Source organism: Triturus cristatus, chromosome 6 (genome assembly GCF_964204655.1).
Source record: "Triturus cristatus chromosome 6, aTriCri1.1, whole genome shotgun sequence".
NCBI lineage: Eukaryota > Metazoa > Chordata > Amphibia > Caudata > Salamandridae > Triturus > Triturus cristatus.
Window position 1 is genome coordinate 1,594,012,134 of NC_140589.1, and position 22,028 is coordinate 1,594,034,161.

General features: G+C 46.3%; 1 protein-coding gene across 1 annotated transcript in view; it reads left to right on the forward strand.

Annotated features, from left to right (window-relative positions):
• The window catches only part of LHCGR (luteinizing hormone/choriogonadotropin receptor), a 789,694-nt gene that overhangs the window by 384,005 nt on the left and 383,661 nt on the right, over positions 1-22,028 (forward strand). The window contains exon 3 of the mRNA XM_085609368.1: positions 15,423-15,497. Coding sequence (XP_085465494.1) covers positions 15,423-15,497 — 75 coding nt within the window. The remainder of the gene's footprint in view (positions 1-15,422; positions 15,498-22,028) is intronic.

A 22,028-nucleotide genomic window follows, 5' to 3' on the forward strand; every position in this document is an offset into this window, starting at 1 on the left:
CATGGAGACATATGACAACACAAGGCCTGACATCACACAACACTTTGACACCGATACAACAGAAGTGTGACTCACCAAATCCAAGGTTGAAGCAAATCAGGGCACCAACATGCACAGCAATAAATGCTCTCTGTAACTTCGATGGGGGCTGATCATGAAGAACCTTAGGAAAAGTAAACAAGCATGGTCTGTTGAACAAAGAAATCAAAGGACAGGACAGGACAAAGGTATGCATGAGATGACAATGGCTAGTTCATGCGCAGTAGTAACGGCTGCCAGGTAGAGTAATCAGCAAAGATGCTTCACATCAAGTTGTATATGCGCCAGTTGTCAGATGACAACCTTTCATCGTAATACTAAAATCTTCACGTGGGGTATGGTATCCATTGACATGTCACACCATGTAAAAATAATGTATGTACCCCCACATCAAGTCATGATGTACATCACTGTGCAGACATACAATGTGTGAAATAATTAAATGTGTGTTGCATTACCTGTAAATAAGAGACATTGAACATCAAGCTTGAGGTGTGCATGTCAATGACCATCTCCCCTCTGTCCCACAGGGGACCAAGAACTGACTGCAGAGGATGACAACATCAACCTGCAGAGCCTGCCTCCTCCCCCGGATCATGAACTCTCTGATGCGGACTCCCTGGACTCTGAGGATTTGGATCTCCAAGCCAGCGCATCTGGTATGCCAGGGCGCAACAGGTCCCAGGACACCCCGGCCCCTCAGCAACAACAACAATGCTGACCCCTGCTGTAATGACCTGTGCGGCCACACCACCACCAGTGCTGGCTGCAACACTCGCCCTGCCCCAGAGGATGACCACACTACCCCAACAACTGCGGATGGCAGGGAGAGTAGGCGTGTGCATACAGTGGTGAGGCAACAGGTCCGTGACAGCAGGGCAGGTAAGGGAGATACGAAGACAACAGGACCATGTGACCGAAGCCCTGGCAAGCATCACAAGAGTCCTTGGGGCCTATGAACAGGTCCAGGGACAAACGGGCCAGGCTCACCAAGATGCCCGTGAGCTCCAACAGCTGCTGAGGTCCTTGGACAACCGCATGGGGCAAATCGTGGACCTCTTGGGCCAGCTCGTGGCGGTACTGAGGATCAGGCCAGTGGCACAAACAACATCTCCACCTCCCTCTGGTGTCCCGCAGGATGCCAGTTGCCCATCCTCCCCTGTGGACACGGAGAGGGGTGAATCCTCAGACCCCACTGGCCTTGCAGCTGTGGCCCCCCCGCCAAAAAACCAAGGGGCAGTCCAAAGAAATTCTTGGGAGCAACTTGTGGCAAAGCACCTGCCAAACGCCATCCAAGGAGCCAGTCATGATGTCACACCTCTTCACCCCTGCCATTGACTTTGTTAACTGTCCTTCCCCACACTGCCATGTTAATGGCATCCGTCTGTTGGACTGGGTCACCACATCAATGTGGTGAGGAATCAATTGTCTCATCTACCATCACTGACAACTCATTGCTTCACCCTTCACATTTCTGGAAATATTCATTCCCCTGTCACATATACCCATTGTAAATAAACACTCCTTACACACCAATGTTGTTGTGTCTGCTCCATGTTTATCACAGTATGTGCAATGTTAACCATGATTACAATGTCACAGGAGCATGGATAGGAAAACACAAAAGAACAATAGTCACTAGTCAGGCGGTGGCATCACAGCCAGCACACAACACTTGTCATCAAGGTTCTCCAATCTGCGCACATTACAATGAGCAACAGTACCGACATAGACATCCTGTAGCCGTGCATAACTACCCTGTTCCCTAAACATTGGCAGCCAGCACTGAGTCAACAACAGGCTGCAGTCACAAAGCTCACATAGACCTTTTCAACAACAATGGCATCGGCAGACAATGGCCCCGTTGCACCTTGTCACTTACCTTCAAGTGAAGTAGCGGTTGATGAGCTGTTGACGCAGGTCAACACCTTCCTCCTCTCCACTATCCTTGTCACTAGACATGGGTTGGTTTGCAGGCGGGGGCCTCGGCTGCTCATCACCATCCAGGAGCAGGGGGATCTCCTTGCGCAAGGCCAGGTTGTGTAGCATGCAGCATGCAACAACGATCTGGCACACCTTCTGGGGCGAGTACATCAGGGCACCTCCGGTCCTGTCCAGGCAGCAAAACCGTGACTTAAGGAGACCAAAAGTACACTCCACCACACGACGGGTCCTCCCATGGGCATCGTTGTAGCGGACTTCAGCCAGTGTCTGGGGATTGCGCAGTGGGCTTAGCAACTAAGGACGGTTGGGATATGCAGAGTCACCTAGGTGTGAGATTAACAGACCTACTTTGTGATACAACTGTGGCAGAGGACAGCATGTCACACACACAGCACGCTAATTGACTCTGCATACTCACCCACAATCCATGCCCGCTCAGGAATCAGATTAGCCATCAGCTGGGGCACGATGCTGTTATGCATGATGTATGAGTCATGGGCTGAGCCTGAAAATTTGGCACACACGTGCGAGATGATCATATCCGCCTGGCACACCACTTGCACGTTGATGGAATGGAAATGTTTCCGATTTCTGTAGACGTGATCACGTGCCTGTGGTGGAACCAGCCCAACATGTGTGCAATCAATGCCACCAACAACCTGAGGGATGTGCCCAAGGAAATAAAAATCACCCTTAACACCCGCCAACTCATGCCTCCTGGGGTAATGGATATATCTGTCCTTGTAGATCATCAGAGAGGACAGGACATCCCGTAGCACCATGCTAAACATAGGTTGCAACATCCCACCTGCGCTGGACACCATGTGCTGGAATGATCCAGTGGCAAAAAAATTCAGGGTCGCCATTACCTTCGATGTTGGGATGAAAGCAGTTGGATATGTTCTTCAAAGCTGCAGGTGGGGCTCTAACATAGCACATAGGGTTCGTAGGGTGGCTCTATCTATACGGAATTTCCTGATGATCTCCTCATTCTCCATGTCTGCCAGCACTGTGAAGGGACGATGCAGATTTGGTCTCCTCCTAGTTGAGATGAAAGGGGACACATGTCAATGCAATACACCATGAGATGTGTACAACATCTTACGTTTTGACTGACACAACGCCAACAATGACTGTCATCACAGTCGAGTTACAGACCATCTTACATGTAGGGACACCTTCAGCTACACTACTCGTACACTTGTCCCCTTTCACACAGCAAGTACCTCCAAAACAATATCTGACTATGAGAATGCACAAAGGGATATGGCCACATCTAGCATGAGCAGCCCTGAGAGTATTTCATACTGCATATGTGTGAAACTGCAACACTACTATCTTATACCTAGCTGCTGTACCTGCCACACCTTCAGGCTTAATTTGAACAGGGCACACATCAACAACACAATGAGCGCAGTCTGTGCGTAAACAACAAGTGTGTGCCTGAGCCAACAAAATGAGACAGGCAAATATGCACATTGTTCATTAAGACATACATCACTGTGATTTTCTCAGCCCTTTCACACATTGACATGTGTACCCATTGGAGAGTCCATCACAACACTGTTCTGTGTACATGCCCATCAATATCAAAAGTGACATGTGAGGGAGTACATGCCAATGTTCAAAATCACATGCACAAACATGGCATGTGTAGTTAGCAGTGGGCTCGATGTGACCTTGGCATTGTGTGCACAATGATGTGCCATTAATCATGTGGCCACTGTGCACTGGTGATAACTGCCCATTGGCCATTGTCACAGCATGATGTGTCCATAGGTGCTGTTAAAGTGCTCCGCCACCCAAATCACTGTCATTCATTGCAATGTATGGTACCCAAATCGCTGTAGCTACCGCCTGGCACCAGCAGTGTGTAACCACCAATCTCCAAAATGCAAGGGCGGTAGTGATAGGCATATACACATGCTCAAATGACGGTTGGCATGCTCCGCCACCCAAATCACGGTCACTCATGTCAATGTATGGCACCCAAATCGCGGTAGCTACAGCCTGGCACCAGCAGTGTGTCACCGCAAAAGCCACACTCGTGGTACTGATAGGCATATGAGTATTGCCAAATGGTGGTTGGCATGCTCCGCCACCCAAATCACGGTCACTCATGTCAATGTATGGTACCCAAATCGAAGTAGCTACTGCCTGGCCCCTGCGGTGTGTCACCGCCATGGACCATGCCCTTACAGCCAATGGGAACTGCAATTGTGGTACCCTAATGCAATTTTGAAAATCGCGGTAGGCGTGCTCCGCCACCGCGGGGTCGTCATTGGATGCATTTGAAAAAGGATGACCTGGAACACCAATTGCAGCAGCTTAGAACCTCTGAAATTAGCCCAGAGGGCTATATATGTGTGGGGAAGAGCCTCACATTTCCACAGATCACAGAGCCTTCTGCCTGCCACCCCACACCACCAACTGCTGCTGCTTCTGTATCCAACAACTGCTGCCTGCCACCCCTCACCACCAACTTCTGCTGCTGCTGTATCCAGGGACTGCTGCCTGCCACCCCTCAACACCAACTGCGCTGTATCCAGGGAGTGCTGCCTGCCACCCCTCAACACCAACTACTGCTGCTGCTGTCTCCTGGCCACACTGATGGCGAGGACTGAGAAGATCTGGGCCAGTTCCTTCACCAGCGAGGAGCTGGAGGTCCTGGTGGACGAGGTGCCCACACAGTATCCAAGGCTATATGGTGCCCCAAATGTCGTGGTAAGTCTTCAACAGTGTGAGCGAGAGTGCGGAGGGCACACATGAAGTTGAGCTGCTGCAGTATGTGCCTGAGAGTGTGGAGTTTTGTCATGCACTGCCTAGCATGCTTTCTCCAGGGAGAAGGGGTGTGTAGCCTATTTCACACATTTCCCTGCCTGCACATCAAGATTTGAGGGTAATGTATTGTCTTGTCAGCCATACAGTGACGCAGCACGTTGGTAATGCAGGAGTCAGGACAGTGATTGCTTGTGTGAATGGCTGTTTGGGTCCCTGTTGTCCTTCTCAGTGTGAGCCCACCTGGCCTGCACAGTCACCGCCCAATCTGACAAGGACACATCACTGAATGTACAGTGTTACATGTGTCTTTTTTTCCTTACTCTCCATCAATGAGCCATCTCAGCCCTGTAGATTGCACACGAAAGGCCTTGTGAGAAGGGTGTGGGTTTGTGAGATCATGTCCCTCAATCTGACATCCATGACACAGAGAGCCATTCACAGGGCAAGGACATTGAGGGCTGCGCAGTGTTGGACACAGTGAGTCTACCCCCAAACATATATTGATATGTAATGTATGTCTTGCTCTACCTAAAAATGGACAGTAGATGTGGGCAGACTACACATGGCTTTCTGTGCTGGCATCCTGCATGTGTATGAGATGGGCAGGCACTGTGTCCACCCTCACACCTGCATGCATTTACATGTGGTTCTCCCATGCTGATGTTCCATGTGAGATGCATTCTTGACTCTGTTAGAAATATCTGTGGATTTGGAATGAGTTATTATCATGCTACTGTACTGAGAGATATTGGCACATAACACTGTGCCACTGATGTTTTCCCCCTCTTGTCTCCCATGCCTGCAGCTCAAAGTACACCAGCGCAAGGCCGTGTGGAGGGCCATTGCATGCAAGGTGTGGGCTCTGGGTGTCCTCAGTGACGGCAGCCCTTCATTGGCACAATCTCGGAGTCCAGCTCCAGTCCCTTTGTCCACCCCCCTGCCAGTGGCCATATCTGACGATAGTGACCACACGCAACAGACATCAAGGGCAAGAAATAGCACACGCAGCACACAGCAGCAGCAGCCCAAGCGGTCCAGGGCACAGACACCATCCCCACAGAAAACTAAAGCCAACCCAGAGCGCAAACACAAAAGCCCGTCAGGCGACACCAAGGGCCACAAAGCCAAGAAGCAGACCTCAGGGTCACATGCCTCAGAGGCTTCCTCAGCCAAGGACTCTCCTGTCCCTAAAGTGTCTCGCAAAGACAAGCAGACAGTTTCTGTGCCCACTGAGAAGATGGTGCCTGCTAAGAGTACACATAAGAAGAGCTCCAAGGCAGATTGACCCACAACCTCAACTCCCATCCAAAGCCCTGTGAAGCAGGGAAAGGAGGGCACTGTAGGGGGTAAACCTGGCAAACAGGGGATGGAGGGGCAAAGACAAGGCCAGGCCAAGCAAACAGCTGGATCCAGCTTGTCCCCAGACGGAGGGCCAAAGTCTGCACCTGATGCAGCTTTGGTGGTGAGTGTGCCTGTTGTGTCAACGCCACTTGCCATTAATCCCAAGACAGGGAAGCCATTTCGACTCCCCAAGAAGTGGAAAGGCACCCCTCCACAATCTCCCACCCACACTGTGTCTCACGGCAGCATGACTCCACCTCCACGTGCCACTACACCACCAGGTCCAAGCAGCCCTACGGCTTCCCAAGCCACTGATGCCTCTACCTCAGCTGGGCCTCTCTCTCTCCGGTCAAGTCCTCCAACTGTCCCCGACACACAGCCAGCTCCCAGTCCGACTGACAGCCAAGTCTGAGTGGTAGTCACCCTCACACACCTGTCTTGCCCACAGAGGTGCCTGTACTGCCCATTGTTATCCCCCTGACTGTGTTGCTGACCATGGCAGGGTACAGTCGCACACATTCCCTGTGCAGCTTCTCATGGACTTACTCTGTACTTTGTGCTGGCCACTGGCCTTGTTGTTCACTGCTATTTGCCCCTTGCCTGTGCAGCTTCTCATGGACTTATTCTGCACATTGGACTGGCCACTGGCCTTGTTGTTCACTGCTGTTTGCCCCTTGCCTGTGCAGCTTCTCATAGACCTATTCTGCACATTGGACTGGGCACTGGCCTTGTTGTTCACTGCTGTTTGCCCCTTGCCTGGGCAGCTTCTCATGGACTTATTCTGCACATTGGACTGGCCACTGACCTTGTTGTTCACTGCTGTTTGCCCCTTGCCTGTGCAGCTTCTCCTGGACTAACTCTGCACTTTGCGCTGGCCACTGTCCTTGTTGTTCACTGCTGTTTGGCCCTTGCCTGTGAAGCTTCTCATGGACATATTCTGCACATTGGACTGGCCACTGGCCTTGTTGTTCACTGCTGTTTACCCCTTGCCTATGCAACGTCTTATGGACTTACTCTGCACTTGGTGCTGGCCACTGGCCTTGTTGTTCACTGCTGTGTGCCCCTTGCCTGTGCAGCTTCTCATGTAATTACTCTGCACTTTGTGCTGGCCACTGGACTTGTTGTTCACTGCTGTTTGCCACTTGCCTGTGCAGCTTCTCATGTACCTACTCTGCACTTTGTGCTGGCCACTGGCCTTGTTTTTCACTGCTGTTTGCCCCTTGCCTGTGCAGCTTCTCATGGACTTATTCTGCACATTGGACTGGCCACTGGCCTTGTTGTTCACTGCCGTTTGCCCCTTGCCTGTGCAGCATCTCATGTAACTACTCTGCACTTTGTGCTGGCCACTGGCCTTCCTCTTGTCTGATATTGGTGCCTATTTGTGCAATATGTGAATAAAGACAGTTGCTCCTGTTGTCTGGTTTGTCAGTGTCCTTACTGATTAAAGTGTTTTCTGTGTGGGTATGTTTTACTGTGACACATGCTCTGTATGCCACTTCAACATTGCCAATGGCTTGTCTCACTGTTTCTAGTTTTTACAGGGGTGACCGGGACTTAAGTTCTTCCTGGCTCTGATGCTTGTGGGTGCAATGATGGTGGTTTTTGCTGACATACCGTTATCATTATCATTCTTTGATCATGTTAGCTGTATTGTACACATGTCAGGTTTGGAGGCACTGCCAGCACAGAGTGGGATTCTATCCACAGGATTGCAGGCAGGCAGGCTGGCCAGGAAAATCATGTATGTGTGATCTTACTTTATGTGTGCCCAGCACTGTTGGTGTCTAGTCATCTTGTGATGGGCAGTCATCCTAGTCACATGGGTTACTTATAATGTGTGCACTTGGGTGGTCAAGAAGTTTGCAGTGTGAAGGGGGTGAATTAGTCGGGAGTGTTGATGTGTGTGTTCCCCTGCAATGTCAATTACACACATGTGTCACCCAGGAGTAGAGTGCCTGTTTGTGTGATTGTTCAGCCCTGTGATTGTGAGCACGTGTGTGTTGTATGTTGTGCACTGTGCAGTGTGTTGGTGTGTCCTTGCAGTTCTAGCTGACTCCTACTTGTTGTTTTTGACAATTGGGAGTATGCAGAGTGTGTGAATGGCAAGTCAGTGTTGTGTTTTGTTGATCAGCCATGTGTCTTGATACTGTTTGTGGTCACTGTGCAGACCTTCTCAGCCACCTGACATTGTGGGTGTGTTTTCTCATGCATTGCTATCACATGGGGCTTTATTGCCTCCAGTATGGCATGTGGTGTCATACCATCCACTATCTGTGCTTCAGATGCCTACCTATTGTGAGTGTGCACTCCATCTATTTGTGTATGGTACGCTCCTGCCATGTCCACTACTGACGTACAAAACACTTCACTTTCATGTCAGCTGTCCCCTTGAGTTGCCTGTGTGTGTGCCTCCCCATCACTTCATTTGTAACACTGTGCTTTGTGGTGCAGATGTGTGCACAGGAGCAATGTGCCACTCAGGACTTTTTCACAATTGGTTAAATGTGATTTTCTTGTACTGTTTAGCAGTCATGGTTGCTCATATGCAGTTCAACTGTTTGTGCTGTACAGTACTCTGGTCATGTTGTGTCAACTTTGGGGTCCCAGACTTGTGCATCTGTGGGTGTTGGGTTAGCTGTATGTGTGTTTGCTGAGGTACTGCTTCACTTCCTGAGTGTGATGTTGTCTGTGTGCTGTTTTGATTGTTATAGTGGGTGTTCATGGTGTGTCACTCATATCTGTGTGGAACTGGTATGTTTGTTGTGCACACACTGCTTGTTGTGCATGCAGTGCTGTGAGTGTATGTTGCCTTGTCCTTGCCTGGTGTGCATTCCCTGATGTCCTGCCGTGTTTGCAATGTGATTTATTGGCATGTGCATCTGTTGTGTGTTTGATGTGGCTGTGTGCAGTGTTTGGGCTGTGTTGTCTCTTGCAGTTGACAGATGCTCTGTGTGTGGTGTTCTATTTGCATGTCAGTGTGTGTGTTTTGTTGGTGTGGTGTGTTTCATTCAGATGTGTGTTGCCAGTGTGGTGTGCCTTACTTGTGTGTCTGAACAACAGTGGGCCAAGTTCCCAAAGGGCAACCTTGTCTCAAACATGCACTGCCTGGGGGGATAAATACAAATAATTTGTCTGTTTTACCTTAAATTATTACAATAAATCATATGTTTTACTGCGTGTGTATTTCATTTAATAAACAATACACAGTACTAGTATCAGTCTACGTTTCAAGACTCTTGCAAACAAGATTAGATCATCATATGTTATTTACACATTTGTTTTATGCAAGGAAACATAAAGAACAAAACCCAAACATAGCGAAGCCCAATGCATTTCGGGACGACCTGTCCCTTCGTCAGGGGAAACAAATCTGAAAAAGAACAAATGTAATCATTTCTCGTGCACTCTGTGGTACCATTAATGAAAATATGACGAACAATATATTGCTAATTGTACAAAGTGTTTATAGTGCCAAAACCCTTTCCGGGATTTTATATAAACATGCTAAAAGCCCAGTGCTGACTTGTGCTCAATAAACAATTCTTTATAACATGCATAAACCTGGTATAAGGTAAAAAAAACGGACAAATTAATTGTATTTATCCCCCCAAGCTGTGCACGTTTGAGAACAGGTTGCCCTTTGGGAACCTGGCCCACTGTTGTTTCGATCACACATGTAAGGCAGACATTCATCACACGTAGCACGCAATACAGTTTGAGATACATAATAGGTTGGTTGAATCTATATAACAAAAGGAGTGCACTTGTGTGACTGTCACATGAACTTAGGTCTATTCTAGTTCCTGTGCTTGTGTTACGTGCGCCCTTGGTGTTTTATCTTCTCATATTTGAGCTGTCTCTTGTCATTCTTTTGCATGTGCAGGCATGGAGTTCACTGTGACACCATGTCGACTTGATGGGTGGTGTGGTATGTGTGTCATTGTAGGCCCATTTCTCCCAGTTTGTGTCCATAATTGTTTTGTGATGGTGCACTTCTTGTCTGTTCTTGTCTGTGTTGTGGTATGTTGTCTGTGCATTGTTCCCGACTGATGAGGTGTGCACTCCTGTTCTGTCTGTGCTCCCATTTCATTTCAACAGTTTTGCTGCACAGGTCATGTCTGGTCTTGTGGTTCTGTGTGTGTTTTTGTTGAGTTATGTGTTTGGCTGTTGTTTTTGTGCAATCATTGGTTCAGGCATCCCTGTGTGTGTGTGATGTTTGTGGATACCCCCCAGGGAGTGTGATTGTTTGTCAGTGTATTGACTGGACATTATTGGCACCCTTCTGTGTGTTTGACACTGGTGTTTTGTGCTGCAGGTGTGATGGGGGTATGTGTGAAGATTCCTACTTGTGTTTGACAGTCATGAAGTGTTGCAATGGGCCCTGTGTGTTGTGCTGCTGACATACTCATGTCACGTAGTTGGATACAGATATGTGGCTGTTCACTGTTTGACTTCATACCCTTCCTTTCATCCCTGTACCTATACGTGGGTTGACTTGCTGTCTCCCTGAGTTGTTGCACTGAGGTGACTGTGATTTGAATTCACTCACTGTGCCAGCCATGTGTGATTTGAAGGGCTAAGGGTGTTGTTATATGTTACTTCTCTTGCATGTGATGTACACATGCTTGGTGGTTAGCTCCTTGGCCTGCCATTTGTGTGCACCTCACTTTAGCTTTCCCATATGTTGTGCTCCATTGCTGCTGGCATGTGGTCTGTGTATGTGGCTGTGTGTCAGTGTGGTGTATGTCTGTGTGTATGTCTGTGTGACTTGGGAGGCTGTGTGTCCAGTAGAGTGATTGTTCATTATCTGTGTGTGTGTTCATTTTGTGCTTGGACTTTTCTTGCCGTGAGTGTGGTGTTGTTGTGGTGTGTGGGTTGCCCTGGCCCTGTGCTTCTGTGCTGTGTGTTCCTCTGCAGCCACACCTGCTGTGGCTGTCTCCCTAGTTGTTTTGTGTGTGGTGCAGGGTGTGGGTTCACCTGGCTGGTTATTGTGCATAGGGGAGCACAGGGGGGCACATGGCATGTCCCTTCATGTTGGGGGGCTGGTGTGGGGAGGGTGGAGGTGTGGCCCTGTGGCACTGCCCATGCCTGGTGCTGGCCCTTCCTTCTGCATTGTGCACATGTTTTCACGCGTCTTTACCGCTGCAGAGACGTGACCGGGACATTACTTCATGATCGCGGTAGATGGGTGACCTGGATGCGGAGGGGTGATTTTGTGATAGGTAGGACATGTGTGGGTACACTTGTGGATGTGTTCCTGTCCCCACCAGGGTGTCTGGTGTGGACAGGAACCCTATATCAGCCCATGAGTTGTGTGTTGTGGTTGTGTGCGGGATTGTGTGTTTGCGTACCTGTTGTGTCGTCCGCGACAGTCCATGAGTTGCTGGTAATGTATCAGGTACAGCACTGGGAAGACGTGTAGAGCTGGATCCATTGTGGTCTGGACCGGGTGGAAGGGACCGGGACTCTGGTTTCATGCGCCGCTGTCGTGCTTCCGCCGTCTCTGGTTGGGCGGTGTCTCCGCTGTGGTGTGACTGGATGTTTGGGGCATCCTGATTCGTACAGCAGATGGGACGTCATTCCGCATGACGTTGAGTCTCTATTGGCTCCCACCACCGCGGTGGCGGGCGCACTTTGATGGCGGTCCGCATCAAACAACGGCTGACGGGAAATGGGCTATGTTTGGCCATACTAATATGGCGGGCATGAGGACCTCTGCTAACATGTGGAAAAAAACATTTTCCGCCACTGTCACACCCGCGGTGGTGCCTCCACCTGCCATACTAATAGACCCCCACATTACCTGGTGTCTAGTGAATTCCCACATGTGGATTGCACCCATCTGCAAAACCACAGGCATGAATTTGTTTGAGGAAGGCATCCCTGTAAACGGGGGGCTCTCCCCTTACCAGCTATTTTTCCCACAAACATGGGTAGGCCACCTGGGACCTAGGACTCGCACCGGACACTTGAGGGGAAAACTCATCTGCACCTTCCTCACCGCTCTGTTGGGGGTTTGTGATGTCAGTGCACCTCATGTGCAAGCACCGGAGGTTCCTTTGAAATCTTCTCTAACATCAGCTGAGGGTTGCACTGGGGCCAACACCTGCACTAAAAAGCTTAATAATAAATAATGATTTCTTAACTTTAATATAAACACTGCATTCCTATTCTACCCTTCATAAACAACAGTGCTTTCATCCACTCTTGCTACAGGCTAGACCAAGTATCTTAAAGTGTATCTAGTGCACCATTGATCAGACAGTAGAGGTCAGTGTGGCAAAAAAGTTCTCTTGCTTATCGTGTCAGATCTTGTTACATATTACTTGAAATTTTTATTTACATATGTAGTATGAAAAATGTTCATAGTTAACGTAAAGGAAAGTTTGAGTTCTATGAAGTAAATGGAGGTGAAGTCTATACATTAGTTTCTTCTTTAAGCTCTCCAGCAGTCACATAACCTCAATATATATCAACTGCGCATCCCAGAAACACAGCGAAGCGACAACACATTTCATTCAATCAGCATCCTCCTATCTGTTAATGTGACTCTTCAGCTTCATTGCTCCCGCTTTCTTCACACAACAGCCACAATTAATTCTAATTGTCCTGCATTAATCCAATTTCTGGTCATTACTTAAGACTGTGGAGAAATTGTTTTTATTAGTGTACCATGTAAGACAAATGAAGTTATATGTACGACCGAGCAATTCAAAATAAAAATATGACCTACATTAAATATAGAAGATTGTAACTTCACCATACATATTGCTGGAAAATTATCTTTGTATAAATCTGGGTGTGTTTGGGTTCCAAGAAAACCCATGGGTGGGGCAATTCTTTTCTCTCTGTTCTTAATAGAATTTAAACTTTCCTTTACATTAGCTAGGGCATTTTTCATTATATGTCAAGACTGAAGGCGAGTTCAAAGCTTCCTTACCAACAAGTAGGCTATGTCCACCACCAGTTTCTTCCTTGGCCTTTTCCAAATAGTGTACTATTTCTGAGTATGCTAGTCCTCTTCACAGGTGTGAGGCTTTGAGTTTCTTTAGGGCCTTGTAATGGAGAAGTCATGGAAAGATTGCCTGTCTCAAAGAGCCTAGCAGTTCCACAATCCTGGCAGTCTGACACAGAGAAGTTCCGGGTTCGGACATTCCTCCCTACAGCTCCTGACAAATCTAAGCTATTTTCTTTGAGATGAGGCTGAGTGTAGTTCTCACCAATTCTATCACGAATCCCAGTAAGGTCACCTCCTGCGAGGGATGTAGTAGGGATTTCTCCCTACTGCTGACAAGTCTTAAGCCTTCCAGCCGGGAGACCATCTACATTAGTGTCTTGAACCTGTAGATCTGTTGCCTTTATAGGAACTGGAGAAACCTGCGGTGCGGCTTGAAGATGGGGATCGCGAGCTATGTGTCTTTGATGTCCAGACGAACCAACCAGTCTCCTTACTGTAGAATGTCTCAGAAGAGGTGGATGCTCTTTCTTTGAAGTGGCAGAATAAGAGCCATTTGTTGAACTGCCACAGGTTTATAATGGAGCTATGGCCATGAAAGTTATTTTTCAGCAAGAAAGACTGCTTAGAACTCCTCGTGGGATAAGGCCTGGAGATGGCATCCTTGGTCTTGAGATCTGCCACCTCTGTCTGCTACTATTGAGTCTACTTCTAAAAAGAACAGCAAATTAGGGCAAATTTGGGGAAACATACAACTCTATTTGGAACCTGTTGACCATCTGCTGACCATCTGTAACACCCAAGCATTGTTTGTTAGCCATCTCTAGTTCTGGGAAAAAAGTGGTAACCTGCCCTTTATTTTTCCATGGGAAGAAAGGGGGAGACTTATTAGGGTTAGAAGTCACTCATTTGAGGCATCATGATCTTGCGGCACACTTTAGGGGGAACAAGCCTGCAAACCTTCTCTGACACTGCCAGTGGTCTCCTTTGAGGTTTTGGCTACAATGGAGCGAGTTGTTGTACAAGTAATCCGTTGAGTGCTCCCTGCCTCATCAAACCCCGGTAAAAGCCTTGGGGGCAAAGACTATCTTAATAGAAGCCTGGGACTTGTCCAGTGAGGTGAAGGTGTAGATCAACTTCCATGGCTCTTTAATGATATGGTTGCAGAAGATGCTAGTTTCCCTATCTAAGGGGTTCTAGTAGGTCTGTGGCCAGTTAGATGATTCTCCTCTCTAGTGGCACTAGTGCATCTGATAAGGATTTTTTAACGGAAGCGTCTATCGATTCGACCAGACCATTGTTCCATGGAACGCACTCCATTTAGTGCTGTATTATTTTGCAGGTTAAATCCAATGGGGCTAAGGTACATTATGTCCTCTGGTTACACAGGCTGGGTCCTGGTCTTTGTCCTCAAAGCAATGGAGGTGAAAGACATGGCTTAAAACAGCATGATACAGTAAGGGACGTTTAGCTCCAGTCCCTGTGGGAAGAGAAGCGATCATGTGCAGTCAATTACTGTGAATATTTTAATCTCCACTCGTTGCCCTCAATCTGTGTGTTTGACACAAACCTGACTCTGTTTTCTGGGTACTACACCAACAGGCAGAGTGAGGGTTGGTGCCCTCTAGCAGTTGGAGGTCTTAATTGGGAGAGAGAGGGGGCCGCCATGGTGTAACGGTAGCAAAACCTGTGCGCACCCACTGCTAGGACCACTCCACATGTATGCACGTCCCAGCTGTTCTGCAATGCCTAAGAGTGTGCCACACGTTCGGCTAAGCCAGGTCCGTGGTCTCGGGGTGGGAATGGGAGAAAACATTATTATTAAGAAATGCTTTTGAGAAATGTATTACCCATCCAAAATTCAAGGTTGAAAGTAAAGAAATCGATACCTATCCTGCTTCTGGGGCACTGAAGAAAGTGGAGTATACACCAAACTGTAGAGCCTCTTCAAGAGATAGAGGATGCTGATTGGATTATATCTGTTGTCTCTTTCCTATGTTTCTGGAAACTGTAGTTCATATATAGAGGGCCCGATTCACAAAGGTAAAATAAGATGAAAGTCTAACTTTACGACTTTCGGTATTCACAAAGGGCATTTACGAGTAGTGAATACTAAAAGGCCGTGAAGTTAGACTTTCGTCTCAGTTTACTTTTGTGAATCAGGCCCGTTGAGTTTAACTGGCTGCTGGAGAAAATAAAGAAGAAAGTAATGAATAATCCTCCCCTCCTATCCTGACATAAAATTCATTTTCACAAGTCAACTAACTGTGATTCAACAAGTACATACTAAGCATTTACATCTATTATTTGATTTATTTAAATAATAGTGTAATTAATATGTATTTTCTTTGGTCATTTACAGATTAATCTCTGAGAGTGATTCTATAGAAAAAATAGAAGTTAATGCTTTTGAAGACCTTCCAAACCTAACTGAACTGTAAGTGTTGACTACCGAATTGCAGTATATTCTGTTTACTAGATGTTTTTTTCACCAAGTTTGAAAGGACTTTTACGAATTGCAGCACTGATTACAGCATGGTTTTGATCTGTTAACATGTGCAAGGTGAAGAAAGGCAGTAGTTGGAGTATAGTCTTGAATATTGTTATGCTGACATGGCATTATGACAAAGTGGCAGGCTTCTCATACCAGATATACACATATTGCTTTGTAGATAACCTCTAATTTGATTCTGACATGCAGATCTTTGTCTGGCACATAGAAAAGCATTTATCCAGTACTGCTTTCCAATCCTCAATCAATGCCAAATAACAACTTCAGAAGTATATAGTTAGGATCTTAGGACACAAACAAGTCTGGAAACAGCTCAGAATGTCTCAAATGTCTTGGCTAAGAATGATTTTAGAAAGTGTAGGAAGTACACAAGCCTTTGGTATAAAGCACAAGAAAGAAAGGATATACAGGAAGGGCAAATGTCTTGAGTTATAGCTGAGAGGTAATATTTAATTTACTTACAATTAATAGCACTACACTATTTTCACTTCTTCGCCCCAGACCTTACATGTGAACAAGCCCAGCCTACTTGAAGACATCCTTCAGGTATCATACACACAGCAAAGACACATATATAGCCTCCCTAAACACCCTATATGAGGGCATCAAGCCCATCCCACATCCTTGAATAACTCCCTAAACTAAAGGCCAAAACTGGGCACAGGACGGAAGGTATAATACTTAGCATAAGAAAGAGAAAATTAGAGCAATGCTATTACTGGTAAGAAATATATACTTTACAGCCTTATTTCTCTTCCTTGTTCCCATCCATACATGTAAGGACATACCCAAGCAAAAAAACAGCTTTGAAAAAGAAGAAAACAGAGGTGAACAAAGGTGACAGAAATGTCAGACCCCAGGCACACCTTTTATGAACTGAAGGATCAAGATCGGGCCACATTTCCCTTCGCAGGGGATCAAACATTTCACCCATACCATTTCTGAAAGGAGCCCCTTTGGTGATTTTATGCCTTTTTTCGAGACATCTTTCTGGAGGTTTGAACAGCTGTAGCCACAGCTTTAGACAAGCCTAGATATTAAAGCCTAATCATTCAACCTCCACCATGACAGAGAGGATTCTGTCACAATCCTCTCAGAAGAGAGGATTGCCGACAGAGGAGGAGAGCAAAGAGGAGTTGGATCCTCACAAATAATCTATTCTTGAGTCAATGGATAGCTGGCAGAGGATCAGAAATCAGGATATCCGGGACCAGAAAGATACCACAAGGATGAGCCTCGGGTGGCACATCAGAACACAACCTTACAACTTCAGTATGATAGGAAAGGAGGGAATGTGAAGAGGAGATCTTTGGACTGAGCAAATCAGGGACGTTCATACTCCAGGCATTTATTTCCAGGGTGTTGGCCTTGGTAGCAAATTAGTTTGCTACAGGGTTGGCAAATCTTCTTTACATCTGGAGAAATGCTTCCAGAGACAAGCAAAACTCCTGAGAAAGGGGAAACACTTGACTCAGAGATTCTCTAATGATCTCAGTATTGGAGATAGCTCTTTCCAGTTGAAAGAATACTCCAGCTCCCACTTATAACACATGCCCTGGGCTGAAAGATATTCCCAAGCTGCTCCCCAACTAAGGCCCGAGGCACCTGTGGTAAGAATGACCAGCTGTGGTGATGCAAGGAGCAAGGTCCTGTCCAGGCAAGTTGGGATCAACCACGAACAATGGTCCTGGGCAATCTACACCCTAACTGGAATTCTAGGATTATAAACACAAGAGGCTGGATCCCACCAACTGAGGAGTGTCTCAACACTCCACCAAGTGGAGATGTGCTCATAGAACAACAAAGACTGCGGATGCCTAGAGAGAAATACACAAAACAAGAATACACTAGGAAATGACACAGGATCTCCAGAGAAAAGGGCAAACTATACCCTCTGAAGAATGAAAAATACCCACCTTCTCTACTTGGATCTAAATCCAGCTTTTAGCTGGAGCTGCCCATGAGTGAGCAAGGACATCAAATTCAGATGGAGATGGCCTGAATGATCCAGGGGCAAGGGTAGCATTTCCACATCCTCCTGTAAATTAGAAATCCTGTGTGGATTTCTTCAGGTTGATGAAGAAACCCAGGGAGGTCAATACCTTGCAAACCAACTTCACCCCTGCCACAAACTGATTACTTGAAGGGGCATGCACTAGGAAGTTGTTGGGAATGACCATCTTTTGCAGGGAATTCTTTCATATTTTTGCCTTGACTGTTTTTGCTAGCTGATGGACCATGCTAACCCATGTTAAAGTGCTGTGCTTCCCCTTTAAACAAGATGACATTGGTATGTTCCTGGTTGGCATATTTAACTTACCTATAAGTCCCTAGTATATGATACCAGCATGTACCCCGGGCCTGTAAGTTAGAATATCACAAGAGGACATCAGCACCCATTGTACCTTCCACTACAGTGTCAATATAAACTCACCTGCAGGCCTGCTACCAGTATCCTGGCTATTTTTAACTGCAAATTTGACCTGTCGAAAATAACCTCTTCTGACAGGCATAAACCTTCCTTTTAAATATATAAAAGTCACCCCCATTGTAGGCCTCATTGCCCATGACGCAGAGTTCATGGTATTTAAAAGTAGGATATGCAAACATTTACTGTTAAACGTGTCCTGACAGTGACTAGCATCTCAACACAATTTTCACTATAGCAAGCTGGCTGGTGCTAATGTATCTTGAAATGGGACTAGCTAGACAAATAATTAAACAACTATTTTATTAGTTGTTAAAATTCCAATTCAATGGTGGAGCCTGCTTTTTTAAAGAATTACAGAAAAGTATAAATTTAGAAAGTTACCTTTGCCCTGCCTGAAATCCTTGGAAGCAAAATCAGCATTTTGCTCTCTGACTTCAGCCAGTCAATGATTAGCGTTTAAATAGGCATGAAAGAGGTGGAAACTTGCCCCCAAGATGAGCCATTTGAACATGACAGAAGATGTAGAGGGAGCTGGGAGGATCCTATTTGACATTAAAGTATCACATCCTGCTTGAATGTCACATCCTATTTGACAAGTCTCATGGGATTTTTCAAACAACACTTGGGCCACACTTTTAAGAAGCCTCACCCGTCACAGACAACTGCTAGTTGACACCTGGACGGGACCCTTCTATGGTCCCCCAACCAACTAGGCCCCAATCATAGTGGGCCTCTTTTTGACATTACAGTATGACATCCTGTTAGACAGGTCTGCTGGATTTATATATAACATTTGGGGTGCACTTCAAAGGGTGAAGGCAGTTGCCAAAATGATTAGTGTGTATCTGTTGGAAAGTAGGTTATTAGTAGGGGTAAGTATGCACCCACCATGGTACAGTAAAGGTCTCAGTAAATTAGCCCCTTGCTCAACCCTTGGTAGCTGACAATGAGCAGTCAGGCCTAATTTAGGAGAGAGGAATGTAAAGCATTTAAACACACCAATACATCAAACAAGTAAGACACAACACACAATAAAAATCCCACAACAGTTTATAAAAATAGGAATTATTGTTATAGACACCTAAACAACAATAATCCAATGTAGAGAACCAGAGATATGAATTTTTAAAGATTAACCACTTCATAGTGCTTAAAAACATATAGCGCCACTCTGGGACACCGTTTCACACTTGGCTGGGACAAAGTCAACATTTGAGGCCGACCACGATCGAGCCCTGGTCAGATACATTAAGCAGGAGGCCCTGATCAAAATTTTATCTTCACACTTAAAAAACTTTTCGGGAGCTTTTTCTTCCGACTTCGATTGACCTTCCACAGCAGGCCAGATTCGATGAGGGTTCGCCGGCTTGGCTTTCTGAGAGGCTCCTGTCCAATCCGGGAAGTATGGAGCACCAGAGTTTTCAGCTGGACAAACCTGAAATCCAGGCCAGGTCGCGGTTGAATGTAGTTGGCTTGACTCTGAACGCCAGGATGGTCACATATTGAGCTTTTTCACAAAAGTTCTCCAAACCTCAGGAGGTGCTTCCTAAAGGAATCCTTATGGGTTCCAAGTGTCCAATACACCAATCTAAAGGTCTGGAATCTCCTAGATGGTCCCTGGGATGTCTGGACTACAATTCCCACAATGCACCAGGCCAAATTCTTAAATGCCCACTGGACATGGGGACTCTTGGTGGAGATGATGCAGGTGGGCTCTGTTAACCTGTAGTTTGCAGCTTTCAGGGAGTCCACTCCTTAATCCTTTTTGAAGCAAGGTACAGTCCCCAGGGCTGTAGTACCAGATTGAGCAGCAGGCACAGTCAGTCAGAGTGCAGGCCTTTGGGTGAAAATCCAGATTCCAGCATGGGAAGTCCTTCTTCTTCTTGTAGTTTCATGCAGCAAATCTGACAAACTATGCAGCTCTCACATATTTATTCAGTTTTCTGGGGCGACAAGCAGGGGCCACCTCTGTCTAATGAGATGTTGGGTGCGAGCCAAAAGCATGCCAACTTCCTCCATAGTGTGGCATCTTCTTATCCCACCAAGCATTGCACTTCCAAAATCGAACATGGATGATTTCTCTCCAGAGTCACTTATCACCTAAACAAAGAAGCCTGTTAAGACAAACCAATCAGCAGAGACCACTAAAAGGCTGAATTTTAGCTTGCAGAAGAGAAAGTTACTAGATATGAAAAATTCAACAGTGTCCAGTTGTTGGATTTATCAATACCAATCGTTTAAGTCCTTGAATTATATTTTAGTCAGTTACTAGAAATATTTATAACTAAATAAAAATATTGCAATGTCAGCCTGTGGAACTAAGTATCTACAATGGAGAAAAATGAAATGAGCAGTTTTTCCCTCACCAGGGCATATACAACATATTTTAGAAGGCCCCTGCTTATAGTTACAAGACGCCCCATGCCTGGGACACCTAGAGGGCACCCTGGAAGCACCTAATATGTACAAATAAGGTAGATGATCACTTTTAAAGTGCCCATACCACCAAAGTCGAGTTTGCAAACAATTTTACTTTTTAAGACAGTTTGCAAGGCCAGGCTGTCTTTAAATTGACAGCAGGTACTCAGCAGTGCACACATGCAAGTGCAGGAAGTCTGTTGGCCTCTTAACCTCCAAGACCCATTATATAATAGGGACTTATAGGTTGATTGCACTCCCTGGCACTATTATCTACTAGGGATTTATAGGGTCTGTCATTGTCAAGTGTAAGTGTACCCCCTTATATGTACCTTTTTACACATAGCACTGGCCCTGGGCCTATTTAGCAAAGCCCAGGGCACAGTCAGAGTCAGTTAACACCAGTATAATTCTAGAATAAAATGGGCTGAACAGGGCAAAAGGATGACTTTCTAACAGTATCCCATGTCTGTATGATGAAAGCTCAGCTTTGTTCTACCAGACTCCTGTCTCTGAGGTTGGTTTAGGTACAGGGACATGAACTGCCACAAACTGGATTTTTGTGTTAGATGTGGGATGACACTAGGATAACCATAGTACACTCCCAGCCCTAGGAGCCCAGGCAAAAGACTTGGGCCATCTTCAAAAAGCCCAAAGGGGAAGGGTTAGCCCGGGAAATGTTCTACATTCGTTGGGCATTCCCAGGGGTCGTTCACATCTATTAGCCTGTGCCAGAGTTAAATGTGGCATCTCCAGGCACCCACTTCATAATACTCCTGAACCTGTGGAAGGTCAGAAGAGAACTGATCCAGCTGCCAGAAGAGGACTGAACCCGCTGTATGAGACCTGAAAAGAGTCTAGAAGACTGAACCTGTTCTCCTTGCTGCCAGGAAAAATAAGTGGACTCTAAAGGTCATAAGACTGACCTCCAGTTAAAGCTACAGGGACAAAACAAGCTACAAGAGTCCTTTTCCTGCAACTGCCCAGTGGACCAGCAGTAACTGGCCTGGACTGGACCCTGTAGTTGGCCTCTACCTGCCACGCTGTGAGTCTCTAAGTGCTTCCCGTGATGTCCTGGGAGGCTGGAGAAGTGTACATCTGTGGTAAATTGGGACTGAAGGACTAGAGTCAGAAGGTAAAATCTACGACCAGGATAAACCTGGTTAGTGTATCCGAACCGCCCTCCATCTGATTTAGCATCAAATTATGCATAGGTCTTGATAATACTTTAAAAATTATATCTCTGGCATCGCTTAATGTATTATTGTATTTGTGGTGTCATTTTGCTTATTAAATTTTACTCAATTTTTCTCATTTGTTTTGTGATTTTTTATTGTTTTGCATTTTAACTTTATTACTGTATAAATACTTTACACATTACCTTTAAGTTAAGCCTGTCCGCTCTGTGCTACAGCTACCAATAGGTTGAGCCTCAGGTTTATTAAGTGCCTTTACTGGTTAACCCTCACAAGGCTTGTGTTTATTACTTGAGGTGGGAATTTATCAGATTCAACTAATTACCCAGTTTCTTACAGTGGTGATCTGGATATGGATGGATCTTCCATTGTTGTGAAGGCAAGCAAACACCGTGCTAGAATTTTTGGAAA